Source organism: Pituophis catenifer, unplaced genomic scaffold, assembly GCF_029215685.1.
Source record: "Pituophis catenifer annectens isolate HBS135680 unplaced genomic scaffold, rPitCat1.0.hap2 SCAF_1, whole genome shotgun sequence".
Classification (NCBI taxonomy): domain Eukaryota; kingdom Metazoa; phylum Chordata; class Lepidosauria; order Squamata; family Colubridae; genus Pituophis; species Pituophis catenifer.
The window spans coordinates 243,850,370-243,869,481 of NW_027256881.1; the positions used below are offsets into that span (position 1 = coordinate 243,850,370).

General features: G+C 39.3%; 1 protein-coding gene across 1 annotated transcript; it reads left to right on the plus strand.

Annotated features, from left to right (window-relative positions):
- Window positions 1–4,960: 4,960 nt before the first annotated feature.
- Window positions 4,961–16,840, plus strand: TALDO1 (transaldolase 1). Its single transcript, XM_070957385.1, has 8 exons — window positions 4,961–5,240; window positions 10,369–10,492; window positions 11,220–11,327; window positions 12,267–12,398; window positions 13,679–13,854; window positions 14,006–14,203; window positions 15,518–15,663; window positions 16,494–16,840. Exons 1-8 carry the CDS (start codon window positions 5,144–5,146, stop codon window positions 16,524–16,526), a joined length of 1,014 nt encoding a protein of 337 aa, XP_070813486.1. The 5' UTR covers window positions 4,961–5,143; the 3' UTR covers window positions 16,527–16,840.
- Window positions 16,841–19,112: the final 2,272 nt, after the last annotated feature.

A 19,112-nucleotide genomic window follows, 5' to 3' on the forward strand; every position in this document is an offset into this window, starting at 1 on the left:
CTGGGGCTGTCTCTTATAACTTAACATTGTAGTTATTCTATATGGAAAGCCTTCTGCATGTATTTGCTTAATATATGGACAAGACCCAGCCCTATTTTCATTCAAGATTAATTATCATATATTGGTAGGAACTGATGTCAAAATGCTTTCTGTATCGGCTGAAAATTCTGAAAGTCATTTAATCTGAAGGGCACCAACATGAAATATGCCATACGTGAGATAAACTACGCAATTGTAGATACTGATAGTTACAAAGAAGTTGAACACTTTCTCACCACTCAACTTTGAGTTTACCTCTAGTTTTTATTCCAAGTCCAAACTTAAAATCTCACAAATGATTTTCTGTACTAATGTGCAAAAAGTTTGAATATGAAAAAAAATACCCCGCTTCTTTCACATTTCAAACAGGTTGTTTTGGTCATTTAAGTCTTGAGTTAGAAACATGACGTCAGGCTGCAAATACTGCTGAACTGGCCAAAAACGTCAACTGTAGATGTAAAACAGCTGCTCTGCACTCAGAACAACTGTTTTGAATTCAAAATGGGACATTTCAACTTGAGAATGGCACAAAGTCAAAACACTTTGCACATTCCTATTCTGGCCTTTATATTGCATATGAAGTAGGTAGCTGCCCAGTTTGAAATTTTGGTCAAAGTAAGAGAGAACTGCAATTTGTTCCATTATTTCAGGCCAACCGTATACCCTGAACAAGACTGTTATAATCCCGTTGGCAGAACATTGCCCAATTTCAACAAAAAACTGAATGAATGACATGTCTGCTGGGCTGAACTGAATTTTGAATATTCAAGTTAGGCATTCCTCTTCCAGATAAAAAGCAGAGGTAAATTTTATTTCTACATAACTATATAGATAAAGTTCTTAACAAAAGCGAAACAAAAAGCTTTTCTGGAGATATTGCTAAATACAAATAGGCTCACATTAAGTATTTTAAAGGTAGCTCGCAGAGATAATTTAAATCATACTTTAAAATCAGAAATATATATTTATTTCTACTCTTTTTACATGTGTTTCAATTAAAATTAAAACAATCTATAGGGGAAAAAAAGATCTGTTTTCCCTGATATTCTTTAACTGAGTACTCCACAATATGTAAGAAATTAATCAGACAAACAGTATGAGCTGATGCATGGGTGTTTTAGCATAGCAGAAGTAGCATAACTTTATCATAGTATCTTACCATAGCTAGAGATTTTCTTTTTGGCTTTGAATATTGTATAAAAGAAATACCTAATTAGGATTATTATATACTTTTCCCAACTGCCTATTAGTGTTCAACTACCAATCAGTTCTTATTCCCAGTTTCTAATATAAGAGCACAAAGAACACCTAATGTAAGAGCACAACGTGCCCCACCAGTTTCTCTACTTTTAATTGATGCTGTGTGCATTTGCCTGGCCCTGATTTCTCCCCCCTCCCCCCAAAAAACCATTCCTATTTACGAGGAGACACAGGTAATCCTCAGTTAGCAACTGCCTCATAGAGCAACCATTCATAGTTATGACTGTGATGAAAAAATAACTTTGCAACCAATCTTCGCATTTACCACTTTTGCAGATCAAGAAAGCTAAAGTAAAAAAAAAGATACACACAGTTGCAGTCTGAATGACTGCTTTGCATGAAAAAAAAAAGTGTACATCTCTGGCTTGAGGTGTAGAGTCCTTGGTGCTCTCTGAACTTGATTGTTTGCAGACACTTGATTACCCAACTAGGTATCACCATTGTTCTGACCTAGGCTTCCTGATATAGTAAAAAGCACACAATTAGTCCCAAAACCCTTTTTTTTTTATTTTAAAGTCATGAATTCCTTTCTTTCACAGCACATGCTGAATCACCAAGAGTTTATAAATAGTCCAACAGAAGTCTGCCACAGACCTTTGGATAAGGCTGGTAAACACCCACCTTTATCTTTTTTGACACGCTGCCAAAGACCTAATTGGTAATTATCTTGGCAAGACCACACAGAAACAGAGTCAAAAACAGAGCTTCAAAGTACAAACCAACACCATCCACAACGTTGCTTCCTGCAAAGGCCCACATGCCTTTGCTCTTCCTTTATGTCTTATGGGAGGGGCCAATCATCTCCAAGCCTTACTCCCAAATTGTCCCTTTTGTTTTAACTGTTCTTGCCTTCTGGCAGCTCTGCGCATGCACACACTAGGAACGGGCTCCCCCTGTTACTCTGCCTCTCTGATGTCCGACTCTGGAGGCTCTGGAGTCCGCACATAACTCCCAGATGGCCCTGGCCCCATCTCTGCCTCTGACGCAGAGCCCTCGTCCGAGCCATCCTCAGACTCCAGGACTAGCCCATATTCCTCCCCAGCCTCCTCACTGTCTGACTCCGCAGCTTCAGAGGCTGCTGGCGGACCACAACAACCATCAATGCTAGTGCAGAGAGAGCACCAAGGACTTCACAGTAAAACAGTCACTCTTAAGTTCTGCAGAGCCTGAACATAAGAAATGAAAATATTGCCCCTCATGTAATTCTAGACACAAAGCAGCTGAGTTGTAAATATACTAGTCCAGCCAAACAACAGCAGCAACAACAACAAAATCACAGGTGTGTAGTTGTTTCCGGACTGGCACAAAGACTGTGGAAAAATTCTCACTAACTGTAGCTTGGTAAATGTACCTTCTCTTCCATGCAGCTCCCCAACAAATATTAAAGATATTACAAACTCCTGACTCTATTTTCAATTTAGCAAACTAAATTCCTTCCCTATTGTTCACTGGCCAGAATTTTGCACAACTATGCAATAAAAAATAGAATATTCAAGGAAAAAGGGGGCAAATTAACAAAGATGAAACAAAAATGCAAATATTAAAATTCCAAGAGTTAACTAAAATACTTCTTCAAATTAGATTACTAAACTACTAGATAATTATTAAATATTTCATGTAGAATATTAAAAGTCTAATAATCTAAAACATTGTGTTACTTATCAAACAACTAATACTAAAACATCCATTATTAAATCAAAGTCAACAATTCATTATATTGCTTCATATATGTCAGCCCTTTCAGGTAGTCTAGACAAGAAATCAGAACTAATTTTGTCCTTGTTCATTGCAGTGGGAGGCTACCAATGAATTCAGGTTTCCTCATCTAACGGCTCTCTCGTGTTCTTGCAATCTGGTGGATTGGTGCACTACAAAGATAACTTGGAGGTGGGAGAAACTTCTAATGTAATTTACCGGATTCCCTGCATGGATTGCCCTTGTAACTATATAGGACAGATAGGGAGGAAGCTAACCACCAGATTGCAAGAACATGAGAGAGCCGTTAACAAGGATTGTTGGACTCATTGGTAGCCTCACATTGCAATGAAAAAGGACATGCATTCAATTTCGCAGCTACTACAATTGTTGCTGAGCAGGGACAAAAATAGCCAGAGAAATGATCGAAGCCTGGGAATTAGCCCCTTATCAGTCAACAGGAGTGCTGATCATGTATTTAGGACCTGAGGACTTGGCAGCACAAAGGAACAACAATCAACAACTTAATAGCCAGCTATCAACACCCTAATTATCAACTAAAAGCTACCCACAACCAGTGTTTAAACAAGTTTATAACAGGCCAGTGCACATATTCTGGAGAGATGGAAGTTCCCTCAGGATGGGCTCCACCATAAACTTGGAAGCTTGGAAGAATAAACCTTTGGTCCCTATGACTGACTCAGACTGAATCCTGCAACAACAACAAAAATGTATATAATCCATATGTTAAACAATGCATGAAATGAATTAAATCATGTGGGACTATCTCTTGCAGAAACTTTTTTCTTCTTCTTAGGGTTTCCCCCAAATGCATGATCTGCTTTCTCTGGCACAACCTAATATTAATACATGAGTTGCGCTCCCGAACCTGACATCATAGGCTGAGAGTGAGGGACCGGCCCAAACTCACCCAGCCGGCTTTCATGCCCAAGGCTGGACTAAAACTCACCGTCTCTTGGTTTCTAGCCTGTTGCCTCAGCCACTAGCCCAAACTGGCTCTCAGAAGCTTTCTTTCAAATGGTCAGTGATATTTTACTTGATTAATTCCTCCGTTTTAAGCTGCCAAGTATTCAAAAAAACATATTCGTGTCAGTTTGTAGACTTTCTACGTGCTAAATATAATAACAGATGGTTAACAGAGGGATTTAAAGATTAGTGTAATGTTTAGCTCAACCTGTTGACTGCTTTTTCTTGCTAAACATATATATACATGGGAGGAGAATTTATTGGGGTTTTCTCCCCAGCACCCAGTCAGGGTGAATCCTACATGCTAAATGTTAAATTTAATTGACCATTTTTTCCTCTCTTTTTTTGTACACTATTTTTTTTCTTTGTTGTTTTTAGGGTTAAAAGTATGTTTCTGTTTTGTTTGTTTTACTGTTTTGTATTTTATTTTCTATGATAAAACAATACATTTTTTAAAAAAAGCATATTAGGTAAAACGGAGGAGGCCAAGGCAAGATTGCAGGCGGAGAGGGGGAAGGGACGGGGACGACAAATCAACCTGACTTATTACACCTTGCCTCTCAAACGTAGGCAAGGACGAGGCACACCGACCGCCCTTCCTCTCCCGCCCTTCCAATGATCTAGTTCATTTAAGTCAGAGGTCTTCAAGCTTCGCAGCTTTAAGACTTGTGGACCTCAACCCCCAGAATTCTCCAGCCATGCTATGCTGGCTGGAGAATTCTGGGAGTTGAAGTCCACAAGTCTTACAGCTGTCAAGTTTGAAGACCTCTGATTTAAGTTAAGGCCATGGCACCGCCTGCTCGTCCTTCAACCCAGAGCAATTCTGATTGGCTGCCGAGCAGGAAAAACCAAAGGCTACAACCAATCGCCTGTGCCCTTTGCCCAGGGCCGCCTTAGCGCACCCCGGCGCTCTTTGGAAGAGAGAAAGAGAGAGAGAGAGAGGCGGGGAACAGGTTCTGTGATGACGTAGGCGCCGCCCTCTGCCCGCCCTCCTGCCTTCCGACGAAGAAGCCGACACACACACACAAGCACACACACACACCTTCGCGCTGCGCAAGCCCGGAAGCCGCGTGCCGATCCACTTGATTTCTCGTCCGAGGCTACGGAAACGTCTCAGGCGCCGCAACCGCGCCTCCTTATTTCTTCGCAACCCCGCGCGACCATGTCAGTTTCCCCCGTGAAAAAGCAGAAGATGGAGTCGGCGCTGGAGCAGCTCAAGCAACACACCACCGTGGTGGCCGACACGGGGGATTTCCACGGTGAGGGGCGACGATCCCTTTTTTTAGGATCCGGGAGGAATAGATAGAACGGGGGAAGCCCCTTTGACCTCTGGGGTTCCTATTAAGTCCGATCCGGCTGGCTTGGATGTAAATGCTCTTTCCCCGTCTTCTTCTCTCCCGCCTGCAGGGAAAGCTGGTTAAGAGCGGGAAGAGATGAGGAAGTCGTGTTTTTCGTAGCCCGGTGCAATGCTTGTTTTCGCATAAACAGGCCTAATAAGTCTACCCACTCAGTAGAAGGAAAACATTTAGAAGCTCTCTGCAGTGCTGGAATATTCAGAAGCTTTCTCTAGTTCGGGGGTGGGCAAATGTGGCTCTTTTACAACCTGTGGACTTCAACTCCCAGAATTCCTGAGACAGCCAAGCTGGCTCAGGAGTTCTGGGAGTTGAAGTCCACAGGTTGTAAAAGAGCTACATTTGCCCACCCCTGCTCTAGTTCAAGGGTCTGCAACCTTGGCAACTTTAAGCCTGGAGGACTCGAACTCCCAGAATTCGGAATTCTGGGAGTTGAAGTCCTCCAGGCTTAAAAGTTGCCAAGGTTGGAGACCCCTGCTCTAGTTGACTTTAAAAAGGTGGCTTTATTGGATTCCGATGTTGTTTTCATGGGCAATTTAAGGGCACCCTGTTTATGAGGCAGCTTGAACGCATTGTAAGCCGCTTAACGCATTGTAAGCCGCCCTGAGTCTCTGGAGAAGGGCGGCATATAAATAGAACCAATAAATAAATAAATAAATAAATAAATCAGACCTTGAATGGGAGAGACCGCCAGGAAGTCTCATAGCTATAGATTAAGCTAAAATGTTTGGGGGGGGGGAAGAATTCAGAAGAAGGAATTGGCATTTCACTTCTGTTTTGTTGCCAAGAAAGCAACATGGATTAATCGCTCTAGCTTCTGTGCCTACTGGCGGGGAAATACATGTATATCAGGTCTTCATTGCTATTGCTGTATTTTGTTGTCGTCACCCACAATTTAGTTCTAGGGATTAAGGAACTTGACTTCAATTCTTTCTAAAATGCAAGGCTTTGAAAAAGTTTACCTATTACTAACCTGTAGCCTTTCTAACACAGTGTGATTAACTAACTCCTTTCCGCAAGGAGCAGCATTAAAAACGTCCCACCTCTGCTATTGTGGAGTGATATAAGTCACTTAGAAGATGTTATTTATGCAAAAAGCAGAAGTAACTCACAGTTTGGATAAGTGATAATTTATTAAACGTGCCTGCTGCCCAACTATCGGCAAGAGTGAAGGCTATTGCTGCCCAACTATCGGCAAGAGTGAAGGCTATTGCTTAGCGTATTGTAAGGGCGGCATATAAATCAACTTTAAAAAAAAAAAAAGAGTTGACAATTGTTAAAACATTGTATATTTTAAAAAAATCTTTCAGATAATCTTTTAAACTCTCTCGTAGTTTAACTCTCTTACCTGTTAGTCTGCATAGTTTTGCAAGTAATTGATATTTATATTTTTCTGGAGGATGTGCCTATTGATTTTTTCAAATCCTAGCCTAATTCTTCTTGGATTTAATGGCTGAAGAGAATCATTATATGTTTTTCTATTAATTGCTATTAAAATCAGCTTTTAATGTGCTTTTCTATTTAAATGCTATTGAAAATCGGCTTTTATAAGTAAGCTGATCTGTTTACAAAGCTCCTATGTATTCTACCACTACACTCACTACATAATTGCATAAAATAGTATTGCTTGCAAAATTTAATATTTCTTGATCTATTGCTTAGATTGTCAATGTATAATATACATGGATAATAGTCATTTCTCAGGGTAAAAATTGCTCAGAGAATCTAACCTAATATGAAATATTAACTATTTTGTAAATGGTCTTATGAAAGACATTTCTTCTTCCTGTTGCTTAACAGGTGATGGAATCTTGCTGATGGGCTATGAGTTAGCAGATTTTGACAAGAAAAAAAAATCTTTTCAACTTTCGAATAAAACTTGCAGAGCAGGAAATTACCCTCTATATGTGGTGGTGTTAAATATTTGATGTAAAAATACTTTTGTAAATTTTCTATGGAAATATTGCACAATATATTTAAGAATATCACATGGCTATGTGGGTTTCTGTGATGCCACTTATGTAACTTTGCAAAGAACTTTGGTACGGTATGTCCTCCTTAAGTAGTTGGAGATGATTACCAGCATAGCTATGTTCAAAGCACCTACAGGGAGCTTCACCATGAAAAGCACAATTTTCTAGCCTGATATGTAGCATTTTGGAATGTAAAAGCGTACTTAAGACATGCCAGTTCAGAAATAGTTGTTTCTACATTACAGTGTATGTGCACTGTCCTACATAGACAGGAATTCTACTTTTGGTAGATCTCCCTGCAAATTATTTGAGTCAGCCTTTGAATATGAAAAAGGTAATAGTCATATGCATATGCACAGTATATCAAAATCTTTTTTTTTCCTTATAAAAGTTGCTTTTTGCAAGTGGATGTGGGATAACTGTGAAACACATCTGGATCTTGATATGGTTAGAACTGCAACTATTGACTGTTTACTGCACAGAGCTTTCTATTCAAAGGCAAAAATGTGCTAAGAGTGTAGATACAGATGTAACACTTGTCTGCAAGTTATTAAAAACATCTGTTTACTATAAGAGAAAGTTCAAAGTTACGATGGCTGAATGAGTGGAACTTACAACCGGTCCTTGAAGTTGTTTATGTTTATGTTTATTGGATTTCTATACCGCCCTTCTCCCGAAGGACTCAGGGCGGTGTACAGCCATATTAAAACACATATAGATTTACAGAATTTAAAAACAGTTTAAAATTGAATATATAAAAATTTGGCCCACAGATTAAAAACTAACACCCATTATAAAATTCATATTAGGCCAGCCCGGCTTGTTGGTTCTGGTTCTGGTCATCCCAGCACTTCTGAGGTCATGTGATTGCTATCTGGGTGCTTGGCACTGGCTCACAACCCTTGTGGCATTCTGTGGTCACATGATCGCCATTTGCGACCTTTTCTTGCCAGCTTCACATAAGTGAAGTCAATGGGAAAGGTGCCAAAGAAGACTACAAGTTTGCTCAGGTAATTCTCCCACATCCAGCAGCAGCCAACCCAAGCCTCACTGCTTGTGTCACACTACACTGGCCTCTCACACACACGTGTGTTCTCCTCCACTCAACAGCAGCCATTTATCTGCCTGCTGGCCAGCTTGCAAACCATCTGAGACTTGCAACTTTCTGCCAGCTTCCTCACTGATTTTGCTTATGGGAAGCTGGCAGGAAGTTGCAAGGAGGTCCTTGTTTAACGACTGCAATGGGGGCTGTCAGGATTGCCATCATTAAACGATATGGTCATGTAACATTGTTCTTTATAACCACATCACTTGGTAACAGAAATTCTGGTCCCAATGACTTATTAACAGAAGACTGTCTACATTGAAATGTTGAAAGAGGGAATGGAGTAATTAGTACTTCCTAAATCTGCATAAATGAAGAAGTTCACAAAGAACAGTTCGCATAACTGGGTATCATTTTGCTGTTAATTAAATTCTATTCCATGACTTTCGCTATTCAGAAATTTGAAACAAAGCTACGTTGCTTTTTATGCTTTGAAGAATACTGGTTACTAACAAAAGTTGTATTAAAAGTTTTTTAAAAAGGTGATTAACTAGTGTTAATTTGGTGTCTCAAAATTATGGTAATTAGCTGCTTATAGCTGAACAATTAAAACTACCATATATAGATAGTTCTCGACTTAATGACCACAATTGAATCCAACATTTTCGTTGTTAAGCAAGACTGTTGTTAAGTAAGTTTTGCCCCATTTTTTTTAGCTTTCTTGCCATAGTTGTTAAGTGAATCGCTGCAGTGGTTGTGAATCATTTGGTCATTAAGCGAATCTGGCTTCCCCCATTGACTTTGCTTGTCGGAAGCCAGCTGGACAGGTTACAAATGGTGAACATGAGACCCCAGGACAGTGCAACTCTCATAAATACATGCCAGTTGCCAAGCGTGACAACAATGGTGCTAACAATGGCCATAATTATGAAAACTGGTCATAAATCACTTTTTTCAATGCTATTGTAACTTCACACAACGAATGATTGTAAGTTGAGGTCAACCTGTATATTGATTCCAGATGGACTGCTTCCAGTACAGCCTATCAAACAAGCTTGCAAACTCCCAAAGTGATATTATATACAGCAGATGTCATTTTAAAAATGTCCCCTCATGTAAAAAGAAGCAAATTAGAGAATGCATGCAGGCCAAGACCTTTAGAATTCTTAAACAACTCTGAAACAGTTTCTGAGTCTCTGCCTCAGAACTTTTCCTCCATAGGAATACATTTCATCCCGTTAGGTTTTTTTGTAGATTTTTCTTTTCTTGTTAAATCTCTACTATTTTTGTTAAACTATATTTTCATTGGTTTAATTATTACGCTCTGAGTTAGATTCAAATATTATAGATTTTGGTTTGACTGCATATTTTCCAATTATGAAAAGGTCCCTTTACTGAAGTGCCTTTTTATTTTGTTGTTGTTAGTTGCGAAGTTGTGTCAGACCCATCGCGACCCCATGGATAATGTTCCTCCAGGCCTTCCTGTCCTCTACCATCCTCTGGAGTCATTTTGTTAGGGATGTCTCATTAGTAACATTCTCACTGACACTAACTCGAATTTGCCTTTTCACTTTGGTGCCAAAGACATGCCATGTTTTTCCCGATTGTTATTTTTTTCTGTTGTTATATTGCTCTTTTTCAGACTGATTTCATTTAGTGGATTGTATCTGTACAGCATATTGAAATTTGTTTGCACTGTGGTAAAAATCATTATGTTAATCAATATAGGACATAGCAAGAAAGTTGTTATGGAGAACAGCCTTCCTACTATCAACCTCCTATATGACTTTGAATGAGTCTTTGAATAATATATCCTAGCTGCTAATTTTATTAAGAACTATATCTGTCTCTTCTAAATTATATTATATGCGAACATAATTTCTGGCACTGGAATAACTACATTAATTATATTGCTCCATCTTATCGCATAACCTTAAAACAATTCTTACAAGCTGAGAGGCTAACATGCCCCCCACCCAAACCTTTTTATTCTTGTTTGCTGCTTTTCTTTCCACAGCTATCGAAGAGTACAAGCCTCTAGATGCTACTACCAACCCATCCCTGATACTAGCTGCAGCTCAGATGCCAGCCTATCAGCAACTGGTAGAAGATGCTATTGCATACGGAAAGAAACTTGGTGGGTAAGTAAGTTTGCCAATGTTCTAATTTTGCCGCTTTGACACTTAGTTGGTATTATCAATATGCGTCCTCCTCACTCTCTGTTGTCTTTCACCTTCACATAAGATACTGACTGGTTTAAACCGGGATCAAAAAAATTAAATAACCACAGAATAGAGGAAGTCAAAGCCCTTCTGCAAATTGCCAGCCACTCCCAGTTTTTTTCTCATTACAGAAGGAAGAAGGGAATAGTTGGCTCAAGTGCACCACTAGGGAATGAGTCAGAGGTTTAAATAGAGTTCTCTTCTGAGTTTGCATTAATCACATTTGTCCCAGGAGTTAAAGACTTAGATTAATGTTGATAAAGCTCAGAACATTTGTATATGTACACGTGCACACTTTTAAGTCAGTGATGATTCCTAGTAACTGGCTGGACAAGTCCCTATGGTTTTCTAGGTAAGGTTTCAGAAGTGGTTTGCCATTGCCTCCTTCCTAGGGCTGAGAGGGTGACTGGCTCAATGTCCCTTAGCTGGCTTTATGCCTTAAGGCAGGACTAGAACTTACGGTCTCCTATTTTCTAGTCTGGCACCTTAACCACTGCATTAAACTGACAATATAAAGTTCAGAACATCATGCAAAGAATTTATATTACTGTTCCAATTTGACTCATTTATTTTTGTAGATGTCACATTGGCACCACATTTGTTCCTCAGTACATGAACTTCTACTTTGATTATTATACAATTCTAGGTCAGAAAATGAACAAGTTACAAATGCCTGCGATAAGCTTTTTGTACTGTTTGGGGCAGAAATACTGAAGAGGATACCTGGCCGTGTGTCCACAGAAGTAGACGCAAGGTGAATATTTTCTGAATTCATCAAAAATATTATTTATATTTGTTTGTTTGTTTGATTGATTGATTTATATCCAGATTGTACTTCAGGAAATCAAAGTGGCACGCATCTCCCATCTTATTTATATCCATAAGACAAAAACTGTGAGATAGGCTTGGGTGACTATCTGATCCAGAACACCTGAGCCTGAAGATGGACTTGAATCTGGGTCTCCCTATTTCTAGTCTAAGTTCATAACTCCAATACCACATTGGCTCTCATAATGTTGCATATGAGCCTGTGAAGATTATCAGTGGAGGTATGACTCTGAGTGGCTCACAGCATAAAAACAAAACAACAGATAGACAATTCAGATAAAAAGATAGTGAAAAACAAAAACAGATAGTGGATCTGGTCAACACAATAAATCACACACCCAACAAGGGGTTCCAACCACTCCAGCCCAAAGCATTTTTTGTTATGTTAAACCAGTTAGTCTCTTTTGCATGGATTAGAGAGATGGCCATCCTCTTATTTGCATCTATGTACTGGAGTCTTTTGTTTAGCTTACCATTCATGTTTTCTCTTAAGGCTTCCAGCTGAAGACCTTGTTTAGAAAGGCCTTTGAATAAGCCCTTTGTTGTCCTACTATTAAGATACTAATTTTCTTAACAGCATTTGTGGTTTTTTTTAACGTTATTCAGATTATTTTATTTGATAGATTGTAATGTTTAAGACAATGCAGAAGTAGTAGAAATGGCGCATGATAAATAGATATTGCGAAGCTGCCAATTTTAATTGTGTTCTCGCCTAATGACATTGACTTCTTAAGCAGAGGACTGAGGTGTGCCAGTGGTATAGACAGACATGAATGTTGCATCCCATATCTTTGCATATTTGCCTACTTGAGTATAGTTTACACAAATTATAATGAAACATAAAATATATCTTTTTATTTTAAAGGTTGTCTTTTGATAAAGAAGGCATGGTTAAGAGAGCCAAACAATTCATAGATCTTTATAAAGACATAGGAATTAGCAAAGATCGTATCCTCATCAAGCTGTCATCAACATGGGAGGGCATCCAAGCTGGCAAGTAAGTGTACCATGAACAGTAGTACAATATAAGGCTCATTTGGTAGCTATTTTATATTCCACTTGTCATTTTTTGCATAGGAATTTCTATCTTGACCCTATCTCGTCTATTTTTACCATACACACGTCTTAAAATAGTTCATTCTGATTACATTCATCTTTTAGGTTTCCTCTGACATAGCCAGTTTTCATTTCCATTTAACAATGTGGGCAGAAAAACATGCTGTTAAACACAGCCATTTTCATTTCTTTCAAGATACATTTATTTCTTGCAACATGCTACATTAGAAGCCTCAAACTTAAGCCCCCCCCCCCGATCATTTTATGCAGCCCATTCCTCATCCAACATAACAAGAGAGAAATGACCAGACACAGGACAGCAACATGCCAATATTAGACAGAAGCTACAGAACCCCCACCCCACCTTCCTAAGTAAAAAACATAGTGTGACAAGCCAATTGACAGCTGCAGTCTAGCCTTGTATCAAGGCATAGAGGGGCCTGTCAATTTGGCACTGGTGATGAGCTGTGGTAGTGGGTACAGAAGCAGCTATCCTTATGTCTGACAAATAAATCATCATTTCAGATTTAAATTTCTTCTTTTGCCATTTGAACAGATGGATAGATGTATGCTTAAACAATGTGTTCAAAACTAGATGTTTTTCTAAGTAGATACTGACCAAGCAATCATTCTAATTTGTTGCTGACTCAATTGTCATGTATCTCTTATATTCCTACTCATCCATTCATGTTGACTAATAATTTGCCCTGCAGTGTCACATTCATTTATCCCTTCCTGGATCACATTACAGTCTGAGTTGCAATTTCCATATGCTGAGATCATCATTAGATGAGACTATATATTTTGATCCCCATCACGTTTCACCAGTCAAAGCTTTCACAGAACACTTTTTAATAAGAGTAGTCACATCCATGTCACAAGTAGCCTTCCCTCCTAATGCTTAGCATGCCAAGATGGACTGTTTTACTCCGTATGCCACAAGGAAAACTGAAATTCTATTTTATTCCAATTGTCCTTCCGCTGTTCTGTGAAAGCTGCGCTCTATAACGCAGAGACCACTTTGCAAGCTAATATACTGTTGCCCACATCCCACTAACCACGAAGAAAACAAAGTGTCCTGACTCACTGAGAAGACATTTCTTTTTTTAAAAAAGTAACGTGGTTTAAAATAAAATTGTATATACAGCATTGAATAAAATTGCATACATAACAGAAGTGATACTGATGGGAAAAATAATTCTGCTCTGTTTTATCTTACAGGATCCTTGAAGAGCAGCATGGGATTCATTGTAATATGACCCTGCTCTTTTCCTTTGCTCAGGCAGTTGCTTGTGCAGAAGCAGGGGTCACCCTCATTTCTCCTTTTGTTGGGCGTATTCTGGATTGGTATGTTGCAAATACAGACAAAAAAACCTATGAGCCATCAGAGGACCCAGGTAATAGAATAAGTGTGGCTGAGACATTAAGTTTGCAATTGAATCAACCTGCAATGTTTAGTATTTGAAAATAAGCCATTCTGAGGGTTTCTTTACCCCTGAATAAAGTTGCAGTAATTGCTTTAAATAGTTACCTTATATTCTCTTTTAGGGGTAAAGAGTGTCACTAAAATCTACCATTATTACAAAAAGTTTGGCTATAAAACTATTGTAATGGGAGCTTCTTTTCGGAACACTGGACAAATCAAAGCACTGACTGGCTGTGACTTTCTCACCATTTCACCTAAACTTCTGGGAGAGCTCAGTAAAGATAATAGCAAACTAACACCAAAACTGAGCGTCAAAGATGGTAAGTTTTCTGTCTTACTAAACATTTGGGGTCCAATAGCCTTAGACAGACATTGTTCAATACAGTTTAAATAGATTAAAACACCTTAATCATGATCTCTTAGCACATCCTCTCAATGTTAAGGATGTACTTTTACTGAAATACCTACAGAGGGCTGTATATGTGTAACGGTTAATCCTTTCAGTCCTCAATAGGTAAGTTCACTTTTTGAATAACTAATATCTCAAAGAGATACATCAGCATTTTTTAATATATTTACTGTTCAGGAATATGTAATATTTCTGCTATGGGACTGACAGGATAATATCAATACCTACATATTCATATTACTTTGTTAACTGAGCCACAATGGCAGAGTGGTTAGAGTGCAGTACTGCAGGCTACTTCTGCTGACTGCCAGCTGACTGCAAATCTCACCAGGCTCAAGGTTGACTCAGTCTTCCAGTCCTTCTGAGGTCAGTAAAATGAGGAGCCAGATTGTTGGGGTCAATATGCTGACTCTATAAAACGCTTCGAGAGGGCTGTAAAGCGATATATAAGTCTTACCGTATTTTTCGGAGTATAAGACGCACCTACCTTTTTTGTTTTTTTTTATAAAAAGTTGTGGTTTTTTAGATAAACACACATACAAACATACAATGTATTTTCTTTGAACAGAGTATTTGGCCGGTTCACAAATTTAAACAGTGTTTAGTCATTTCAATTAAATTTACAATTTCTATATTTCCTTTTTGCCATATTTATTCCTCATCTATTTTTTAAAAAAACTAAAAAGAAAAAGAAATCTTCCTCTGCCTCTGCTCGTTGCAGCAAACAGCCTGCTTTACTTTCATTTTCAGCATAGCTTGATTAGCACAAGGGAAAAAAAAATCTGCTCCAGCAATTTACCTCTTTGCAGCAAGCAGCAGAGCCCTGTGCAAAACAGCTGAGAGCAAATCAGCTGAGTCGGGAAGCGATCCAATCAACTTGTGCTAATTAGCCTGTGCTGAAGCTGAAAGGAGCTATTTTTTCTTGCTGTTTGCTTGCAAGGAGGTAAGCTGCGGGGAGGCGGGGGCCAGTGGGTGGGCGGGGCTACATTCAGTGTATAAGACGCACCTAAAATTTCACCCCCTTTTAGAAGGAAAAAGGTGTGTCTTATACTCCGAAAAATACAGTAAGTGCTATTGCTACATATTTATATTAGTTTGTTAACTGAGTGGTTTCTGTAGGATGTTGAGATTCAGCATTCCCTGTGATAACTGTACAATTCGTATCACAATAAAGTATACTGTTGCCTGTTTCCATAATTGGTTGCTTCTATCATCTTCAATACAGCCCAGGCATCTGACTTGGAGAAGGTGCATCTGGATGAAAAGACATTCCGTTGGCTTCATAATGAAGACCAAATGGCTGTGGAGAAACTGTCAGATGGAATCAGAAAGTTTGCTGCTGATGCAGTTAAACTGGAAGTCATGATAAAGGTAAAATTAAGGGTTTCTTGTCTTACTAAATATTATTTCCTAAATTCCTTCACATGGTACATTTCACAAGCATTGCAAATCTAAATGTTAGCCTGTTTATTTGTATTTTTTGTTGCATGTTTTCATACATGATTCTAATGTTCAAGTATAAAACCAACTGACTACAAATGGCAAAGAGATTTAAATTATAAGTACATTATTTTGTAATTAGGATGTTGATCCCATTTATTATTATGGATTTTATTTATTTTCCACATAGAATTAAATGCAGTTTAAAAATCACTGTAAATTCTTGGATGGCAGATCTTAGGTTATACTACTGTGCTTTTCTTTTATAAATCTGAAATATTTTTGACAAGTTAAACTTCCTAAATTTAAATATCTTAACAAAGCTGAAGTTTATAAATTAGATATTTTTCCAAACGTTTATATTAAGGTTGGACCAGTAGATGTTCACATGCAACATTCAAAGCTAGCACATGGATTTTCAACATTGAATGTTTTTTTTAATCTTAAATGCTCCTCTCTTGACTCAAAAGAAAATAATCAAAATGAAATTGGTTTCTCCTTTTCCTGTATTAATAACTCTGCTATTTATAACCTTTTAATTTGAAATTTAAACATGCAGGTATAAAAATTGATATATGCTAAACTATATATAACTTGCAAGCTATTTTCTGGTTTTCAGTTCTACTGCATGTTCTGCATTAGCCTTAAATAGGTGAAATCCTATCTGCCAATCTCTTCTTGTACATTAAATAGCAATGGTTTCTTAAAATGTCTGCAGCTAATGTGCCTATTATTTTTATATATTTTTCCTCCTTTTTTAGGAACGGATGTTTGGTACTGCAAATGGAAAGTAGACATGGCAAATTTTATGGATGTTACCGGTTTATAGATGTAAAGATTTACATGCTGCATACGAAAAGATTTTCTGTATTCAGAGATTTCTGTATGAATTTGCAGAGAAAAGATTCTTCAGGTCTGCTGTGCTTTTATATATCAGGATTGTAATATTACAATTCTGCATTACCAATATTTTTATTCTTCACTATATTGCAGATGCATAAAGGACCAATTGCCTTGCTTTTTTCTTCAAGGTACTACTATTACTAATAATGATAAAACATTCTGATGTATGAGTGCATTCCAAAAGAATAAAACGTACTACATTTTATACAGCTTTGTTGACTCCTATTGAGGCAAGTCCTCCGTTTGAAGGATGTATACATGCTATTTCTACAAACAAAATCACTGTAAGATTTGAACAAGTGTGTTTTATAAACATTCCATTCTTAGAATTATGAGCAGCTTCCCTACTGTTCTTGTAGAATGAATGATGTCTCACAGGGTTATTGTTGTGGGAAAAAAGGAGGAAGAAAGATTATGTACAAGCTTGAATTATACAAACAAAAGATGGGATATACTGTATTTTTCAGAGTATAAGACACTCTGGAGAATAAAGACACACCTTAATTTTGGGGGAGGAAAACAAGGAAGAAAAAAATTCTGCCTCTGCCTGCCAGCATCCATTGGTATTCACCTGGCTAGCAACCTTACAGCAAATAGCCTGGTCAGTTTCAGCACGTTATCACAGCCTGATTCAGCATGAGCAGCTGATTGGTGGTTGGAATGGCCTCCTGGAATACGTCTTGTATTCTGAAAAGTATGGTAAATCTAAATTATAATGCAGTCCAGAAGTGAAATACTACCGGTTCGCACTGGTTCAGGTAGTGGCGGCAGCACATGGTTTGGCAAACTGGTAGCGGCAGCAGCACGAAGCTCTGCCCACGCTCCCGGACGTCATTACTTCCTGGTTTTAACCAGAAAGTAACCTGTTTTGACCCTCTGCGCATGTGCAGAAGGCTTTACGCATGCACTGAGCGTCCAAAATTGCATGTGACGTGCGTAGAGCGCGCACTTCTGAATGGGTATGGAAGGTAAGTAGATTTCACCCCTGATGCAGTCTCATTCCCCAGCTGCTGTTGCCTCTGTACTGCTCCCTCTCCCCAAGATAGAGCAACTAGGATTTTAATACTTAGTGATATTTTGGCCTATGTCCATGATGGCGAACCTATGGCACGTGTGCCACAGATGGCATGCGGAGCCATATTAGTGGGCACACCAGCTCAGCTCTGGGGCGCATGCGCGTGCCGGCCAGCTGATTTTCGGGCCTTCTGGGCCCCCCAGAAGTAGGGAAACAGGCTGTTTCCTGCCTCTGGAGGGCCTGGGGGCGGGGTGGGGAAGGCCCGTTTTTCTTTCTTTCCTGGCTCCAGATCCTCTCTGTGTATCTGGGAAGGGCGAAAACAGCTTTTCCCACTCCCTTGGAGGCCCTACGGCGGCTGAAAGGGCCCATTTCCCCACTCCCGGTGGGACAGGAAGTGACTGTCCCCAGCCTCCAGAGACTCCTAGAGAGGCTCCTAGAGACTCCTAGAGAGGCTCCTAGAGACTCCTAGAGAGGTTCTGGAGGCTGGGGACAGCAAAAAATGTCACTTCCTGTCCCACCGAGAGTTGGGAAATGGGCCCTTTCAGCCTCCGTAAGGCCTCCAAGGGAGTGGGAAAGGCTGTTTTTGCCCTTCCCAGATACATAGAAAGGATCTGGAACCAGGTAAGAAAGAAAAACGGGCCTACCAGGCCATCATGTGCCAGGAACGAGGGGGGAGGGGGTTGCGCACGCATGCGCGTGGGCACGTGCGCACGCGACCCTCCCCCGCCCCCCCTCTCCTGGCACGCAATGGCAAAAAAGTTAGCCATCACTGGCCTAGGTCATACGTCTGATGTTTGCCCGCATGCCTAAACTTTAAACCAATACTGTCTTTTCTCAGAATCTGAGGCATTGTTGCAGCTGCATTGAACACCTTCAGTCCCTCCCCCCCATTTTGTCTTAATAGAATGAGCTGGAAGGGACCTTGTAGGTCATCTAGTCCATTCCCCCTGCTCAAGCAGGAGAACCTATAGTATACCAATTCAGACAAGTGACTGTCCACTCTCTTCTTAAAAACATCCAGTCACGGAGCGTCCATGATTTCTGAAGGCAAGCTATTCCATTGGTTAATTGTCCTCACTGTTAGGAAGTTTCTTCTTAATTCCAGGTTGCATAGAAACTCTTTGATTAGTTTCCAACCAATTAGTTTCTTGTCCTGCCCTCTGGTGCTTTGGAGAATAATTTGACCCCCTCTTCTTTATGGCAGTCCCTCAAATACTGGAATACTGTTATCACGTCAGTCCTAATTCTTCTTTTCTTTAGACTAACCAAACCCAAATCCTGCAGCCGTTCACATGTTTTAGTCTCCAGGCCTTTGATCATTTTAGGTGCTCTTCTCTGAACCTTTTCTAAAGTCTCAACATCATTTTTGTAGAATTTTAAATGTGAGTTTCAAAGTGCTTTTCAAAAGGCCATTAATACTACATTATTTCTTTGGATTGAATCCTATCAGATATAGTACAGG